The 16,162-nt window shown below is 40.4% G+C and overlaps 1 protein-coding gene across 1 annotated transcript; it reads left to right on the top strand.

Annotated features, from left to right (window-relative positions):
* Positions 1 to 866: 866 nt before the first annotated feature.
* On the top strand, positions 867 to 15,918 carry UPB1 (ureidopropionase, beta; the record flags this gene model as incomplete). The annotated part of the gene is made up of 10 exons (XM_009074448.1): positions 867 to 913; positions 1,045 to 1,261; positions 2,825 to 2,912; positions 3,620 to 3,714; positions 4,713 to 4,874; positions 8,481 to 8,650; positions 10,861 to 10,942; positions 11,761 to 11,803; positions 12,924 to 13,078; positions 15,835 to 15,918. Coding segments are annotated over 10 exons (1,143 nt in total), but the record flags the coding sequence as incomplete, so codon positions are not given.
* Positions 15,919 to 16,162: the final 244 nt, after the last annotated feature.

Raw genomic sequence — 16,162 nt, forward strand, 5'->3', positions numbered from 1 at the left:
TGACAGCGCTGCGGCTGAGGGGAAAGGCAGAGTGGAGCTTGTGGCACTGCGGGGAGATGGGCCAGGTGTGAGAAAGTGGCTGAGAGAGAGGCTGAGGGAGCTGGGGGGGTTTAGCCTGCTCAGGGGAGACCTTATCACCCTCTACAACTCCCTGACACGAGGGTGGAGTGTCTCTGCTCCCAGGCAACCAGCAGTGGGACAAGAGGGCACAGACTCAAGCTCTGCCAGGGGAGGTTTAGGTTGGATATTAGGAAGAGAATCTGAAACCTGAGCAGGGACTGGCATAGGGTGAGGGAGCTGGAAAAGTGGGATCTAACGTGAGGCAAAAATACTTTGGAGGAGGAGTGTTTGTAATCCAGAAATGGCAGATGAAAGTTGCTATGTGTGTGCTCCCTGATTTCTCCAGCAAGGTGTGTGTGTCTGGAAATGACAAAGAGAATCATAGAATTTTAGGGGTTGGGATGGAGTTTAGAGATCATCCAGTCCCAACCCCCTGCCCTGGGCAGGGACACCTCCCACCAGAGCAGGTTGCTCAGTGTTCATCCAGCCTGGAATAAACACTGCCAGGGCTGTGCACATCCATGAGAACCACTTAGAATCATAGAATCAGCCTGGTTGGAAGAGACCTCAAAGATCATCAAGTCCAACCCTACCATGGTTACTAGACCATGGCACTAAGTGCCACATCCAGTCTCATCTTGAAAACCTCCACCAGAGGAGGTTGCTCAAGGCTCATCCAACCTGGCTCAGAACACTGCAAGGGTTGGAGCATCTCCTGCCTCCCTGGGCAACTGTGCCTGTCTCACCACCCTCAAAGTTTAGGAAAAACTTTTTCCTAATATCTAACCTAAATTTCCCTCTTTCAGTTTGCATCCATTGCCCCTTTTTCTGTCACTGCAGCTGCTGCCACGGGGTGAGTGGTGAGATCTGTACATGGCCTGGGCACTGCCTGCCTGTCCCTGGGCTGATAGATGTGCACTGGGGCATGGGAGCTTGGGTGTCTCTGCAGGGTTAGACAGAGTTGTGATCCCCTTGGGAGAAAAGAAGAACATCCCGTCTTGAAATGTCTTTGTTTCTTGTTCAATCCAGGAAACTCAATTTGCCAGCGACTGCTCTGTCAGCAGCTCAGGAGAGAGAATTTGAGCTCCAGGGCTATGGATTTGATGCTGCTCCAGAGCAATTGAGAAGACCACGTGTTGTCCGAGTGGGACTGGTACAGAATAAAATTCCTCTTCCTACAGACACGGCAGTGTCAGTTCAGGTACACAAATTGTGTCTGGGGCTGTTTGTAACTTCACTTCTGCTGGATTGAGAAATAACCCAGCTCAGCTGTTGATTTAGAAACTGCATCATGAAGTGTCTGGTAACTGTCTGGCAGTGTAGGACCCATCACTACTGCAATACAGCCTGCTGGAAGAAATCTTTGTGACACATTCAGGTTTATTGTTTCTCAGAAACATCTCTTGTGTTGTGTTTACCTAGTGAATACCCAACCTGTTCTGCAGTTTTTCCAAAGCTCATCTTGTACATGGCAATCCTTTGCCTCTAAAATGAAAAAGAGAATCATTTACACAAAATCAAAAGGGATGGCAACCAGTGGAAACCACAGGTGCAGTTCCTGTTTTAATTGAGAAATGTTCCATTATAGGAAAATCCATTAGAGTAAACACTGATTAATAAAGCTGTGTTCATTATTCTTTGTACAGCAGTCAGTGAAATCTGATTACAGGATGACATGGTTTAGTGGTGACTTGGCAGTGTTAGGTTAATCTTGGACTTGATCTTAAAGGTCTTTTCCAGCCTTAATGTTTCTGTGACCATCATCTTGTAGCATCTTGGACACAAAAGCACTGAGGTGACACATATGTATAGAAGTAGACTCATAGGAGTAGCTTTGAAAAAGGACAAGAAAATAGCACTTTTATGTAATCTCCTGGAGTAGTAATTTTGTACAGTGACAGGACAGAGTATTTCTGAAATAATTTGTTTTGGAAAGATTATCTGTCACAGATGTAAGTCATAAATTCAGTAAATGCATCAAGTTTGTGAATTCTTTATAGCAGCTGTTGAGTCAGGTACCTGTTATATTACTGATTTTACCTTATAAATAACTAGTTAACTGTTTCTGTAAATCAATGTAGTTGTTGAGTTCATAGGTCACTGCTGTCTTGTCTTGAGTACTTTTTTTCATTGACACCTATGTGTGAAAAAAGTGCTACACCTATGCTTACCTTTAAGTACAATACTCTAGGAAATGAATTAATAAATGCTTTGGTGGTTTTTCTTGATAATAATCTACTTAGCTTTTAGGACAGAAGGCTTTAGAAAATAGTTTGAAGTTAATAACTATTAGAGAGTGTCCAAGATCCACGTGTACAAGCAGGATTTGAAGGCAACCAAGGAAATAGATTGTCCTTACCTCATGTTTTAAGATTCTGAGTACTTGACATTAAATTCACATTTATTTAACATTTTTCTCTTGGTTATTTACAATGAGCAGCAAAATTAGAAGTTTTGCTGATTCTGTTAGGATCTTCAGCTTTTTGCAAGTCAGTCAGCAATGAGTTGCCATTTATGTAAGTGCTGTAAACATGGAATTAGAATCCCATTGGAATTCTCTCTCTACTTTCAGCATCTAAATGCTTTTAAAAATCTATATCTGTCTCCTTCTATTTTCAGTGTTCAGGAATGATAACTTGTTGAGTTACACCCCCTGAAAGCAATGACACTAAGTATAGAACAGGACAGACTCAATGTGAACAAAGGCTGTAAAACCAGAGTTAGAACATGCAGCTTTTTATAGTGTGACACTTCTCACAATCAGGTGGCTGCTCTGCACAGACGGATTGAGGAGATTGTGGAAGTAGCTGCAATATGTGGGGTCAACATCGTGTGTTTCCAGGAGGCTTGGAGTGAGTATTTGCTGTCATTCCTTCTAGGTTGTCAGATGCCAAGTTCCTTCCTTTTTAACTGCTGTCCTGTACTACAAGTATGTTTTGTAAGTAGACAGCAGAAATCTTCTGAGATATGACAAATGACTTTACTGATTTGCTTCCTAAAGGAAAAACCAAAGAGTCTTAGTTAACAGAACTGTATGGAAACATACGTGAGGTCTGTTACACTGAAGACTGGTGTATCTTGCACCAGTGATATTTGTAACTCCTTCATCACATCCTTCATGATCCTTTCCCCATTGTTTTTTCTCCTAAAACTTTGGACTCTTTTTCTTGACAGGTATTAAAATGTAAAAATCTGATTGGAATTAATGAGGAGTGTTTGAGGCTTAGTAGAAGCAAAACCCAAAATGAAGGCCATGAAATACTTGTGCAAACAGGTTGTTCACGGACAGTGGACACTAATGACTGGGTGTATTTTATATTTGCACCTCCACTGAGACTTGACTAAGTGCATTCATGCTCTTCTGCTTTGTTCTCTGTGGGCCTAAAACTCTTAGCCCTTGCTCAAAAATATTTTTAAATAGCTTTTGCCTTTAAATAAGGAAAAGAGTTGAATCATTCTTAGTGGTCTAACTTGTTTGATCTGTATTGATGCAAAGAGTATAGATTCTTGAGTGACATGAACATTCTCAGCATTTTTGTCTTCCATTGGTCTTTTCCAGCTATGCCCTTTGCCTTTTGCACAAGAGAGAAACTTCCTTGGACTGAATTTGCTGAGTCAGCAGAGGATGGGCCAACAACAAAATTCTGTCAAGAGGTAAAAAACCAACCAAACAAAAAAAACCAAACCCACATCCAGCTCCAGCTCATAACTGCCAGGGATTAGCAAGGATTTCTTCTTTATGTAGCATTCTGGTATCACTGAGAAAACTGAAATTGTAAAAAATCAATTTTCAACTTGCTTTACAAGCATGATAGTGAGTGAAGTAGAAATGAACAACAACAACTCTGCTCAGTATTTATTTTTTAAACTACTTTGCATTTAAAGATTGCCTTTTACCATGAACATCACATGAAACTGCCTATTGAACTATTCCTGGATTTTACAAGGGTGGAATGGCTCTTCATACAAATATTTTTAATTTCTATTTAACAGGTATTTCTTGACTAGAACAGCTGAGCATTAAACAATGTTCATACAAAGATGTGAGGAGAACAATAGCTTCTTCTGAGCAGGGAACACTTCCACACAACTCTTTGCATCTCCCTCTGGGATGGCACAAATGTAGGGGACTTTTTATGGACCCAAGGGGATTTGTTATTGTCTGGCTCTTGTTTCTCCAGAGACAGTTGGCAGAAAAGTGGCAGAGTTTACTTTTGGTTTCTGACAACATTTTTTAAAAGAAGTTTAGATTATTTTCTTGTAGAAGTAATTGAAACAACAAAATCTCTTTTGATATCAAATTTGCCCAGATATGCACTGAACTATTGAATTTTCGTAGCCAGCATAATATCTGTAGTGTAATCTAGGGCAAATACATGTTGTTTCTCACTATGAAATGGTTGTCACAGTGGAAGTTTGGAGAAGTAAAAGAAAGCAAAATGACTGATGGAAAAGACAATGTACTAGTCATTGGCAGTCAGAGGTTGGTGTGTTTCTCACTCACACCTATATTATTTAACATTTATAGTTCATGTAACACTATTTTACTTTTTTTTAGCCATGAAATAACTGTTTTCAGCTAGCTGTGGTGTCTGCCATTGTGGGGTGCTGCAGGTTTGTGTATCATAGAGGAATTCTGTTCCCTTGTGTAGCTGGCAAAGAAATACAATATGGTTGTGGTCTCTCCAATCCTGGAACGAGATGAAATACACGGTGGGATTCTATGGAATACTGCAGTGGTCATTTCTAATTCTGGAGCTGTCCTTGGCAAAAGTAGGAAAAATCACATCCCAAGAGTTGGAGATTTCAACGAGGTAAGATGCAGTATTGTGACTGCCAAGCCTGTCCTACCTCGCAACCCTTGTTTGCGTCAGCATGTGTTGTGTCAGAACTATATTGGCAGGAAATGTTTTGTGTTTCCAGAAAATGTGGTTCAGTTACTGTCAAATCAGTTTTTCATGAATGAAATTGTACTAAGTTAATTTGTCATGAATTTATAATTGTTGTGAGAGTGATGAGTCTTAAAGGACGAACAACATTGAACCTTCTTGTGTTCTCTTCCTTGACCTGATAGAAAGTACAAAGTATCAAGGATCTTTAAAAGAAATTGTTTGAGTCACAGCTGTGTTATGTTAGTTGTGCACCATTGCCTTGGGTAGTTTTTTCATGTGTGCATGTTGAACTTGGTTTGATTTGCTGGGCAATTGTTTCCTGGTTCAGGTGTGAGCATTACTTACTGCCTTTCCCTGTTTCTCTGTGAGGTTGTCTTGGAAATGACAGGTCCTTTGCTTGTCTCTTTGAGCAGAATCTCTTAATTCATTACACTTCTGGCATCTTCTGTTTACTGATCCCATCACTCCACTGAAGCCCCTAGCAGTTTTTAGGTTGTCCTTCAGAATCAGCTTCAGAAGCTGAACTGGCAGTAAAGGTGATGCCAGAAGAAAACTGGTAGATCTGAAACGTGTTTATCCATCCATAGAATTATCACAAGCAGAAAGATCAGGATTAAAAATTAACCAAAGTCTAAAAATACATTATCTTACCTAACTAGATCTCTCCTTGTCAGCTGAAGTGAGTAATTAACAGAGGCATTTCTTCTGAGCACTGGGGGCTGCTACATACCTGCAGCTGCTTTTGTTCCCTCTCTAAACGCTGCAGTCACTAAACTGAGGTTTCAGAACCTAAACTGCTTTTTCAGTAATTTGAGAAGTTCTTTTGGGTCTCAAAACTTTGTATTCAAAGACCTCAGGAAGTTTGGACCTGGGCTCCCACACCTGATCAGACTGGTTTGTGTTTTTTCAGAGGAGGCTGTTCATAGGGTTCTACACAACGAATTTCTGGCACAGGCCTGTCAGTCCCCAGTGTTACCTTCTATTTTTAACAGTTATTTTGATATTTAATATTATTTCATCAGGTCTGTCCTTTAGCAAAATAGGAACTAACAAACCCATATAAAATACGAGCCCTAATAAAAATGGATTTTGGTTACTTTCCACATTCTTGATTTGTTCCTTCTGCAATCCAACAAAAATTCAATTCCTGTTGCTTGTGATAAAATATGATGTCTTTCAGTTTTCCAGACAGGGTTTTGTGGAGCATCAACAGATTCCAAGAAACTTCTTGTTTCCAGCTATGAAACTGTAATGAAAGGCACCTAAAAAAAGAAAATATTTTTACTTTTTCATGTCAAGTATAAATAGAATTTTATGAAGAGTTTTGCGTAGTTGCTAAAAGGAGTTTAGTTCTTAGAATCCTAAATGCCAGAATGACCACAGAACAATCTGTTTAGACCTTGCAGGTATAATGATTTGACATTTTTCCTTGTGTCTGCCTCATTGTAGAATCAAGTAGTGTTTACCCAAAACAGCTCTGTCTTCTTAGCTAGTTCTGTTAGCAAAGCATTAAGTCCATTCCTCTGAGCTGAGCAATTCTGACAGAGCAGCTTCAGAAACCACCCAGGCTACAGAGAAGGATTATGTTCGTCTCTGTTACTTTAATGTTGTTTTCTTTATCAACAAAGTTAAACCTCAAGGAGATATTGAATTTGAAATTCTTTTTTGTGGATTGTCTCTGTAGAGCAGATAGGGAAAGGAGCCTTGTTAAAATCATGCCCATTAAATTGGTGAGAAGGGAATGGAAGGGGGAAGGAGATTGGTCTGTGGCCTTTTCAGCCATGTGTGGGAGGGCAGATAAACAAAAATCAATCCTTCTTGAGACATCAGTTTGTTGCTGTGGAGATGATTGTGACCTCTGGTGAGCAATAAAGAAATAAGAGCTGATGAATTCCCCGAAGCAACAACATTCTTGGTTTTCTTCTCCTATTGTAATAAAGAACCTGAGAACGGAAGGAAAAAATGGAAATATATTCAATCAGCAGAATTGCTTTGAAAAAGGATTGTGTGAGTGCTCACCACGTGGTCTGCTGTGTGCAGACATGAAAGAAGATTAAATCAGTGCCCAAGGAACTGTGCAATTTTGTGAGACCTGATAATAAATAATGCCACTTTTACTGGGCATACTGAGCCTCTAGTCCTTCTTGGTTTCAGAAGGTGATCCTCCTATCTATCATGCCATTCTCCCACACTACATGTGGCCCAGGTTTGTTCCTTAGCTGTAACTGTACTAGCTCTTAAGCCTTGTGTCGTTCTGCTTCCTTCAGAACCAACAGCAGTGGTTGTTGGAGTGGACAGACAGTTTCAATGCAAAGGGAATTGCATGACAACACACATTTCTTCTATGCCAAGAGGCACAGCCCACTGGGCCAGGCTGGTGGATTGTGTCCCTTGCTTTTGTCTTGGACATTGGCACCAAAGGTACTATCAGGAATAAGCTTGGCCACTGCAACTTGTGTACTGCCTTCTGTCTCTTTCTTACCTGTGGGTCCTTGTGACTGTCTGATCCCAGCTGAACCCAGTGGCAGTTCCTGCTTTTACAAAGCACCACGTTTCCAAAGTGCACTGCCTGCTGCATGAAAAAAGCTGCTTTGCTTGAAAGCAGGTATGAGTGTGATTTCAGTGAATACCCACTCCTGCTGCTGCTTGGGGATTTCTGTATTCATCTTTTTTACTGCCTTAGTGAGTCTGTAAATATTATTCATTGTATCACCCTCAGCCTCAGCAGGCAGCTGTGAGTGACTCCACACAGACTTTTCTTGTGTCTGGGAAGAACCATTTCTGCACTTTGCATTTGAAATATCTCTCTGTATGCCTGTGTGTCTCTTGATAGCTGTTAGCAGTGCCTGACCTTCTATTCACCAGTGCCTCTTACGGGAACCAGTGCATTTCTAACTGTTTAGGAACTTTGATAGGATAAGACAAAAGTTCACAGCGTATGGTAAATGGGATCTTTCGAGGTAATAGTTGTCTCCATTTTCTTTAAGGAGTGTTCTGTAAATTTATCCTGTGATTTTCCTGGTGGTTATTTCAAGCCTTCTGTTTGTTCAGAGCAATAGGCATCTAGGAAATTTAACTAACCAATCTTAGCTATACACTGCTATTTCCTTATAGCATTCATAAAGCTACTGCATGGCATTACAGAACAGGTGAACGTAAAGGAATTCCATGTTCATTAGCTCATCTCTCTCTCTTTAATCAGAATCAAAGGATTGTGAGGATTTAGGAAAACTTTCTTATGAATGTACTAAGAGAGGTGCCTAAAACTTGGTGATTTGCAGATCTGTCTTAAGCTTCTGTAGGAGTTTCTCGCACTGATAGAAGAGTTTATGTCAAAGTCACATGGTGATAAGGTGTAGGATGAGTGAAAGGAAACAGAAAAGGGCTTGAATTTAATCCCCCTCCCTCATGATGTAACAATTTGAGGCTGGTAATAAGAAGTTGGGAAGTGTCAAAGCAATGTTGAAGGTACTTCTTTTCACTTTTTTGAGACGTCTGCCTTTGTGTTGCTTTCCTTTTCTGTTGTAGTCCACCTACTATATGGAAGGAAACACAGGGCACACAGTGTTTCAGACACAGTTTGGGGCAATTGCTGTGAATATCTGCTACGGGCGCCATCACCCTCTGAACTGGCTCATGTTCAGCTTGAATGGAGCAGAGATCATCTTTAACCCATCAGCCACTATTGGGTCACTCAGGTAAAATACCAACTGATTTATGTCCTCTCTTGCTTTCTGGGTTAATCAAACCTCTGAGCCTCTGGTTGGGGCCTCAGGGGCACCTTGCTGAGGTCTTCAAACTGGAGGTGTAACCTGCTTTCTTTTCCACCTGGAGTTTTGGGCTCCCAGTCTGTTCCCAGTCACTGACTGTCTTCCAGAGCTTAGTTGTACATTCCCTTGTCCTGTCACTTGTTACTTGGGAGAAGAAACCAACACCTACCTTGCTACAACCTCCTTTCAGGTTTTCTCTTCTCTCTCCTTCAGCTAGGCTGGTGTGCATGGACTAACTGCAGAATAGTTTCATTTTTATTTCTTTAAACCTAGAGGAAGAGACTTTTCCAGTGTCAGTTTTGTAGTCCTTGTTCAAATGATATAGACTTGCTAACTGGGTATGGAAGGTGATAGAAGACTTAAAAATGTAAGAGGGATATATTTATCTTTTTATTAGCATTTCCCATTTCTTTAGGATTCCCTCAATCCCTTTGCTTTACCTGTTTATTGTAAATTTGGAGTTTTTCTGTCTCTATAACAAGGTCTTAATACTTTTTTTTTTTTTTTTGCTGCTCAGTAGAATTCTGAGGATGATGAGGATTCACAAGAGGGAAGAAATGGGGAAAAACAGAGTAGAGACATAACATTTTCATACCTACAGCCAGTTCTGATGCAGAGAATTTTGTATTTACAAACCTGGAGGTAGAACTGTAGGTCAGGTGCAGTATTCTGGCATTCAGACCACCTTTAATATTTTTCAGTCTAAAAGATAATTTAGGTTGAGAAATGTTGGGAAATGCCCTTAGAAAAGCATTGAATGAACAGACAATGTTTTTGGGGCATTTTTGTCAGTACTAGAATATTTGTGATGTTTGTCCACTTACAGCCCATTAAGAGGAGAGCAAACAGAAATTACCATGTAGTTACACAGCACTTCTTGGGTACTCTGGGTGCTTCAGCCTCTCCTAATTATTAGCTTTCACTTGATTGTTTTTAAGCATACAGTTTTTATTGCAGGAAGATGACTCCTGAGGCCCATGTGAAAACTGTCTCTGGGGTCACTTCTTGGCTAGAAACCTTTTTTCCTCTATCTCTTCTGTGAAATTGTAATTTGCTGAAGCTTTTCAATAAAATCCCTTTTTCTTAGAAGAGCTGACAGCCAGACTCAGAGCAATTGAGAAAAGAGGCCATAAATCAACTCCTTTCAATTAGTGCAGTGACCATCTCTGAAGATTCTTGAGTCTGACTGGCAGATTAATGAGTCCATGCTTGCAGCCTTGTTTTGGTATTCCAAATCTGGCAGGTACATGCTGTCACAGAAATTTATAACTTGTATCACCTTTGTTTGGAAGCTCTGAGTACTTCCAGACCTCTTGTTAACTAGTCTGATCCCTGTGTATCAAACTATTTCATAAAAAGAAGAGTATTTCAGTTTTAAACATCTGTCAGAATTGGAATTTCCTTTGGAAAAGAGGTAGAGGCTTGTTATAAAGAGAAGCAATTTTTTATTCCTCATTTCTCAATTCTTGGTTTTGTGTAAATTTAGTGACTGGTTTATTAAATAATTACAGAGACGTTATGGGGATGATTTAGTTAAACACACTTTCTTTTCTATGGACCCACCATGGGAAAATGACTTTCTGGAAAGTGCTATGAAAACTGTAGTTGAAATAATAGAAGTTGGAAATTTTGGTGCAAATGGCTTTTTCTTTTTCTTTATTTTTGTATATTATTCCCATAATTAATTTTTTTTCCAAAAACATCTCCTGAGCCATTTTGGGGAATAAAGGAGGCAACTTGAATCTCTTACAGCTTTGCTGCAGAGTGATGTTTGCTCTATTGAAAGTTAATGGAATGTGAAAGCACATGTGTAAATCTTCTGCATAATTTGGAAAGTAAAACATTTTACACTTTAATTGCTTTGAAAATCTTGAGATGTGTTAATTTTTCCCCTTTTGTTTTCCATGACAAAGCCACATTTACCAGTTTATCAGATTTTTTTTATGCCTATAATTGTGCAGAAAATATTTATAGTGCTTGACTGTATCTGGGCAGATTTTGACTGTAGCAGCAAGATCAGTCTTAGCAGCTAACTTTGGCTTCCTTGACAGAAAATATTCAGTGTGAGACAGTCAGAATCTAACTCAGCCCTGGAGTGTCCAAGTAGTGAATTTGTGTCACCTCTTTGTGTGTTGCAGTGAGTCGCTGTGGCCAATCGAAGCCAGGAATGCTGCCATAGCTAACCACTGCTTTACCTGTGCCATCAACAGAGTGGGAACAGTAGGTGTCTTCTCTTTGTTCTTTCATTTCATCTCTTCATTTAGGTGCTGTAGCATGAGTTCATCCAGGGTAATGGGCTAAGAGCACTAGAATGCATAGATTCTTGTACCATATAACTACCGTGTTGGGGTTTATGATGTGGTTTGAAGATGGACAGTGATCAAGAGATTGAGAGCTGCCCTGCTGCTGGCAGCCTGCTGCTTGTTGCAGCTGCTTCTAGTTCTTCAATTGCTCTTTGTAAAAAGCATCCACCCTTTTGCTAACTCTCCTAGTTTCACTGTGGTGAAATCAGTGTTCTGTTAACCAAAATGAAAAGTAAATATATCCTCAAGGCAGTGGTACACACCTGGTGGCTGTTCCTGGACAGTAACATTCTATCACGAAAACTAAGATTGTGCACAACAGGTCATTCTTGTCTTCAGATTTGTCCAAATACCCTATTTGTGTATTTTCTTAAGAAGGTTCCCTGCAAACATCCAGACTTGTTCTTGCAGTTATGTGAATGCATTTGCTTTCTTTTGTGTGTTTTGTTAAATATCTCCTTTTTTGCCTCTTCTTTAAACTTGTGAAATGGATATGAGGCACATTCCCAAAGCGTATGAGCAACAGACAGTGACACAAAAAGACCTTGCATTGTAGCCTATCCCTCACAGAAAGCAGGCCCCTCTGATGAGTCCCTTTAGACAGTGCTGATAGTATGCCAGAAAAAAATCCTCCTAGATTTATATAAACTTCCAAACTCGGTATGATAGACTAGCTAGGATTTCTTGAATGAAATGGAATTATGCTGCCACCTATGGATTCCTCTTACTTCACAGGAATACTACAAAAACGCCTTTACTTCTGGAGATGGTGGAAAAGGTAAGTTCAGAAATCTCATTCAGTGGTTGCTAATAATTGTTATCTAGAAATGCTGAAGAAAGGAGAGCTCTCCTGCAAGTGTCTGTCCTGGGGCAGCTGAGGAGGCTGGCGACTGCCTCACCTAGCACTGCTGCTTGTTGGGTGGAGAGAAGTGTTTCCTCTGGTGGTACCACAGTATGTGCTCACCACAAATTAAACTGTGCTGTCACTGGATTCATTTCCAGTTTTAAGAGTTATTCCACATCCCTGGAAGTGTTCAAGGACAGGTTGGATAGGGCTCTGAGGAGCCTGGTCTAGTGGAAGGTGTCCCTGCCCATGGCAGGGGTTTGGAACGAGACAATCTTTAAGGTCTCTTGCAACCCAAACCAGTCTGTAGTTCTATGAACAACTGTTCATAGAACAACAGCTCTAGCCTGAATCTCCAGCTGAGCCATTTTGTCTGGTTTCCCAGATTTTCTGGAAGTTAAAGAGAATGATCAAAGAAGAGCATGAGATTTGCTTGTGTATGTACTTGATAATTTGTCCCACGACAACCATGGCTGCCTCTGGCTTCATCTGGAATTGGCCTGAGCCTTTTTTAGCTAGTTTTGGGGCTAAGTGTTTTTAGCAGCTGCATGAAAGAGGTCAGTGGTATCCATTGCTTAGTAGTACACCAGATGTGGCTGATTTTTGGCACAGCTCAGAGTTGTGCAATATGAAATAATATCTTTTCCATGCCTCAGATCCTGTGTTTTCACCTCATATTGAAAATCCAATGGGTGCATCTCTGTCAGCTGTTTGGGAGATGTATGATTTGACAATTAGCATTCATTTAAATGCTAAATGGAAAACAATGAAAGCCAAGCCTTTAGTTCAGAGACTTAATAATGGGAAAGCATAATCATGCATTATTTAGAAGGCAATGCAGTGAGTTTTTCCTGTTAATTTGATGGTGCACTGTGCATGAAAGTGATTACTGCCCAAAACTGCAGTTACTTTAGGATTGTGCTGTAGCTCTTCGGGATGATATCTTGCTTGTGAGTGACCACAAGAAACTGAGCCAGATTTGATGAGACACTGCATATTGAGCTGTACACTTCTTTGCAGATGGCATTACATGCTTTTGTAACATTTCTTTAAGCACACCATGAGCTGGGCCATTTTTATGGCTCGAGTTACGTAGCTGCTCCGGATGGCAGCAGGACCCCGGGACTGTCCCGCACTCGGGATGGGCTGCTGGTGGCAGAGATGGATCTAAATCTCTGCAGGCAAGTCGGTGACAAATGGAATTTTAAGGTAAGCCTGATAATACAGAAACAAACTTTACATATGTTGTTAGAACAAACTTTCATAATGATTCTGTGATCTTACAATAGTTAAAGACATTTTCATTTTCTTAGCAGTCCAGAGGTTAAATTATTGAACTAATTTAACAGGATGTTCTGGAGGCCAAAGACAAAATAGATTCAGAAAAGGAATAGCCAAATTCAGGGAAAATAGGCCAGTAGCTTTCAAATGAAACACTTAGCCTCCAGGGATTGCCAGGAGCTCTGAGGACTCACTGCTGGGGAATTGTCTGCACTGTCCATGTGCAGTGTCTCTCTGAGCTGAGCTGGGCCTTGGATCTGGTCTAATACGGTAATATTATACATCCTTAGAGGCCTTAATTGCCAGTTTTGGTGAAGTTTGATGAAGGCCCAAAACCACAAGCTTCTGAGAACTTTCTGAACACACACTTTTTGCAGTGTTAACTCCCTGGATTTGTGGTTCTGTTGAAGCTACAGAGAAAGAACTGTGTACGTTCATCTCTGAGGCACCCTAACACATTTTGGATTTATCCAAATCAGATTAAGATGGCTGCAAGCCACTCCACATGGCTTTAACACACTCATTTATTACCATTTTTTTGTATTCTTAGATAAAGCTAATTTGGATCATCTTTCCTGAGGCTGTAATTGGATTTCATTTGTCCAGCAGCAGTGCTGGATGAAAAAATTTCTGCCACAGCATTGCAGTTTGCTAACCCTTCAGCTGTGCCAGTACAAGCTATATTATACACTGGCTTAATGGAGTGACCAGATGTATTTTTTTTTAACAAATGACACTCTAATTCATTTTTTTAATCTGATCAAGGTTACAACAGGCCCCACAAATATCCTATTGGAATAACAAGGAAGGCAAGCAAACAGAGAAAAGAGGTGGCAGCTTCTGAAATAGGCTTTGTTGGTGAAGAAAGCATCCTGCTTACTTCTCTGGAGACAGATCTTTTGCTCTGCTCCTCAGTACTGCTGGAGACTAGAACTTTTTCCTATCCACTCTTAGGATCAGCATGATTTGAATCCTAACAAAATAGACCAGAACTCCTGTCTAGCAACCACTCCAATATATGTAGGTTCTTCAGTGACCACCTAGTATTTAAAATGAGTAATCATTTGCAGGGAGTGTCAATTTTTGAACCTCATGTTACTGCAAGCACACATTTATTTCATAGAACCATTTTGTTTGCACCTGGTGCATCACAATACGGTGCAATATGTAATGTGTTTTGATTTCCTTTTGATGTAAAAAGGCAAGTTTTTGAGGGTTTGAAATGCTGAATCAGCTTTTTAATTAAAACATAGTAATTTCTTAGGTCGAGCTAAATTTCTTTGCTAATGTTGCTAATCCATCTATGGGGACTAAAAGCACAAAGTAATTTCAGGTTGTCTTCTGGGCAGAATTGCATTTGTTACTTTACAGATGCCCGTGGTACATATATGGACGTTGCCATAGTGGAATTAAATTGTGCTGAGAGTCCCAGTTTTTAAAGTCAGGCAGGCATTGCATTTTGCTTTGCCACTGAAATCTGAGGCCCTTACTGCAGAGTAGAGAGTTAGTGTGTCAGGAAGCACATGGAGCATTGCTTGAAACAGCTTAGTAGGGATGTCTGAACAAAAGCAATTGTATTGATGAGGAAAAACAAACAGTAAAAGCAAAACACTGACCTTGGCTTTTTTGTGTAGACTTTGTGTATTTTTGTTGCCTTCAAGTCCTGTGCTTTCAGCATCTTAGTTCTGTGTTGATGGTGTGCAATGCTATTGTTGGGCTTTTGGGCCATCAGGCACAGCTGTGGGTTTTGTTTATGTGACACGGGATAGCTGTTTCCTTTTCCTCTCATTTGTGGCCAAGACAGAGGTAGTTCTTAATGAGAGGAGTGAAAAACTGAAGTCATCAGTTACCCACTGCAGAAAACCCTTGACAGCAAGTAGGAACCTATTTAACCTGCTCTGGTGTCTGCATTTGGCATCCAGTGATGCCTGAAAGGAACATTCAGTACAATGTCTTTGCTTAACTTACAGCAGCAAGTGAATTAAGCAAATTACCCACAGCCTGGGAATAAAGAAGTGATTTGCCCTTCCCAGAGCCAGTGCTGTGGGCTGTGCACTACAGAAGAGGATGACAGCACTACATAAAGTGCTTATTTCAGCACTTTCAGCACTCTCTCACCCAAACCATTAATAATACTTCATACGATTTCACATTACTAAAGGGTAAGAGCAGATACTGCCAGTGGCACCTGTGCACAGCTCCTGCTGGCAGCAGGGTGTGCTGGGTGTCAGGGCCATGACATGAAGCTGTAATTACAGACACTCCTCTGCCTTCATGGGCATAACTAGCTTAAAAATTGTTGATGCATAAGAAAGCAAGTTCACCTTTCACATTCAGCTTCCAGCTAGCCAGGAAAACCCAAAGAGCCTTAAGTAATGTCAGCAGACATGATTGTCAGTGAGGGAGAGCAGGAGGGCAGGAAGGTTTGACTTTTTAGGTGGAAATACACTTCTTTCTGGGTAGAAATATAGTCTTAAGTGATACAATGCGAGTTCTTCTATAAAAAGTGTGTTAGTTTGTGCTAAGGCACTGGAGTTCTTGAATTTTCAATGAATTATGATTTTGCTGTTTGGGACAATTACATCATATACTGTCATAGAAAACCCCAATGGTGCATATAATTTTTTACTGAAATACTTTTGTAGCTCAGTGGAAGAACTGAAGCCATGATTTTTCTTTTCCAGATGACTGGTAGATATGAAATGTATGCAGAAAAGCTTGCTGAAGCAGTCCAGCACTACTTTGTACCCAATATCATCAAGGAGTAAGAGAGAACATGCCATTGCACTCAAATGCTTCAAGTCAAAAGGTGCTGTTGGATTACAGCTTTACTGCAGATCACACGTTGTTATTTTAATGTAGTCAGTTTAATTTCCTGTAACCAGCTTTAAATAACAGGATTCAAAACTGTGTTAAGTAAAATAATTGAAAATGGCTTCTTGAGTGTTTAGTTTGTTATTGAAAACAAAAGAGTTCAAGGTTTTGTTCCTCACTAGAAATATATCCAGCAGG

The sequence above is a fragment of the Acanthisitta chloris genome, unplaced genomic scaffold, assembly GCF_000695815.1.
Source record: "Acanthisitta chloris isolate BGI_N310 unplaced genomic scaffold, ASM69581v1 scaffold16745, whole genome shotgun sequence".
NCBI lineage: Eukaryota > Metazoa > Chordata > Aves > Passeriformes > Acanthisittidae > Acanthisitta > Acanthisitta chloris.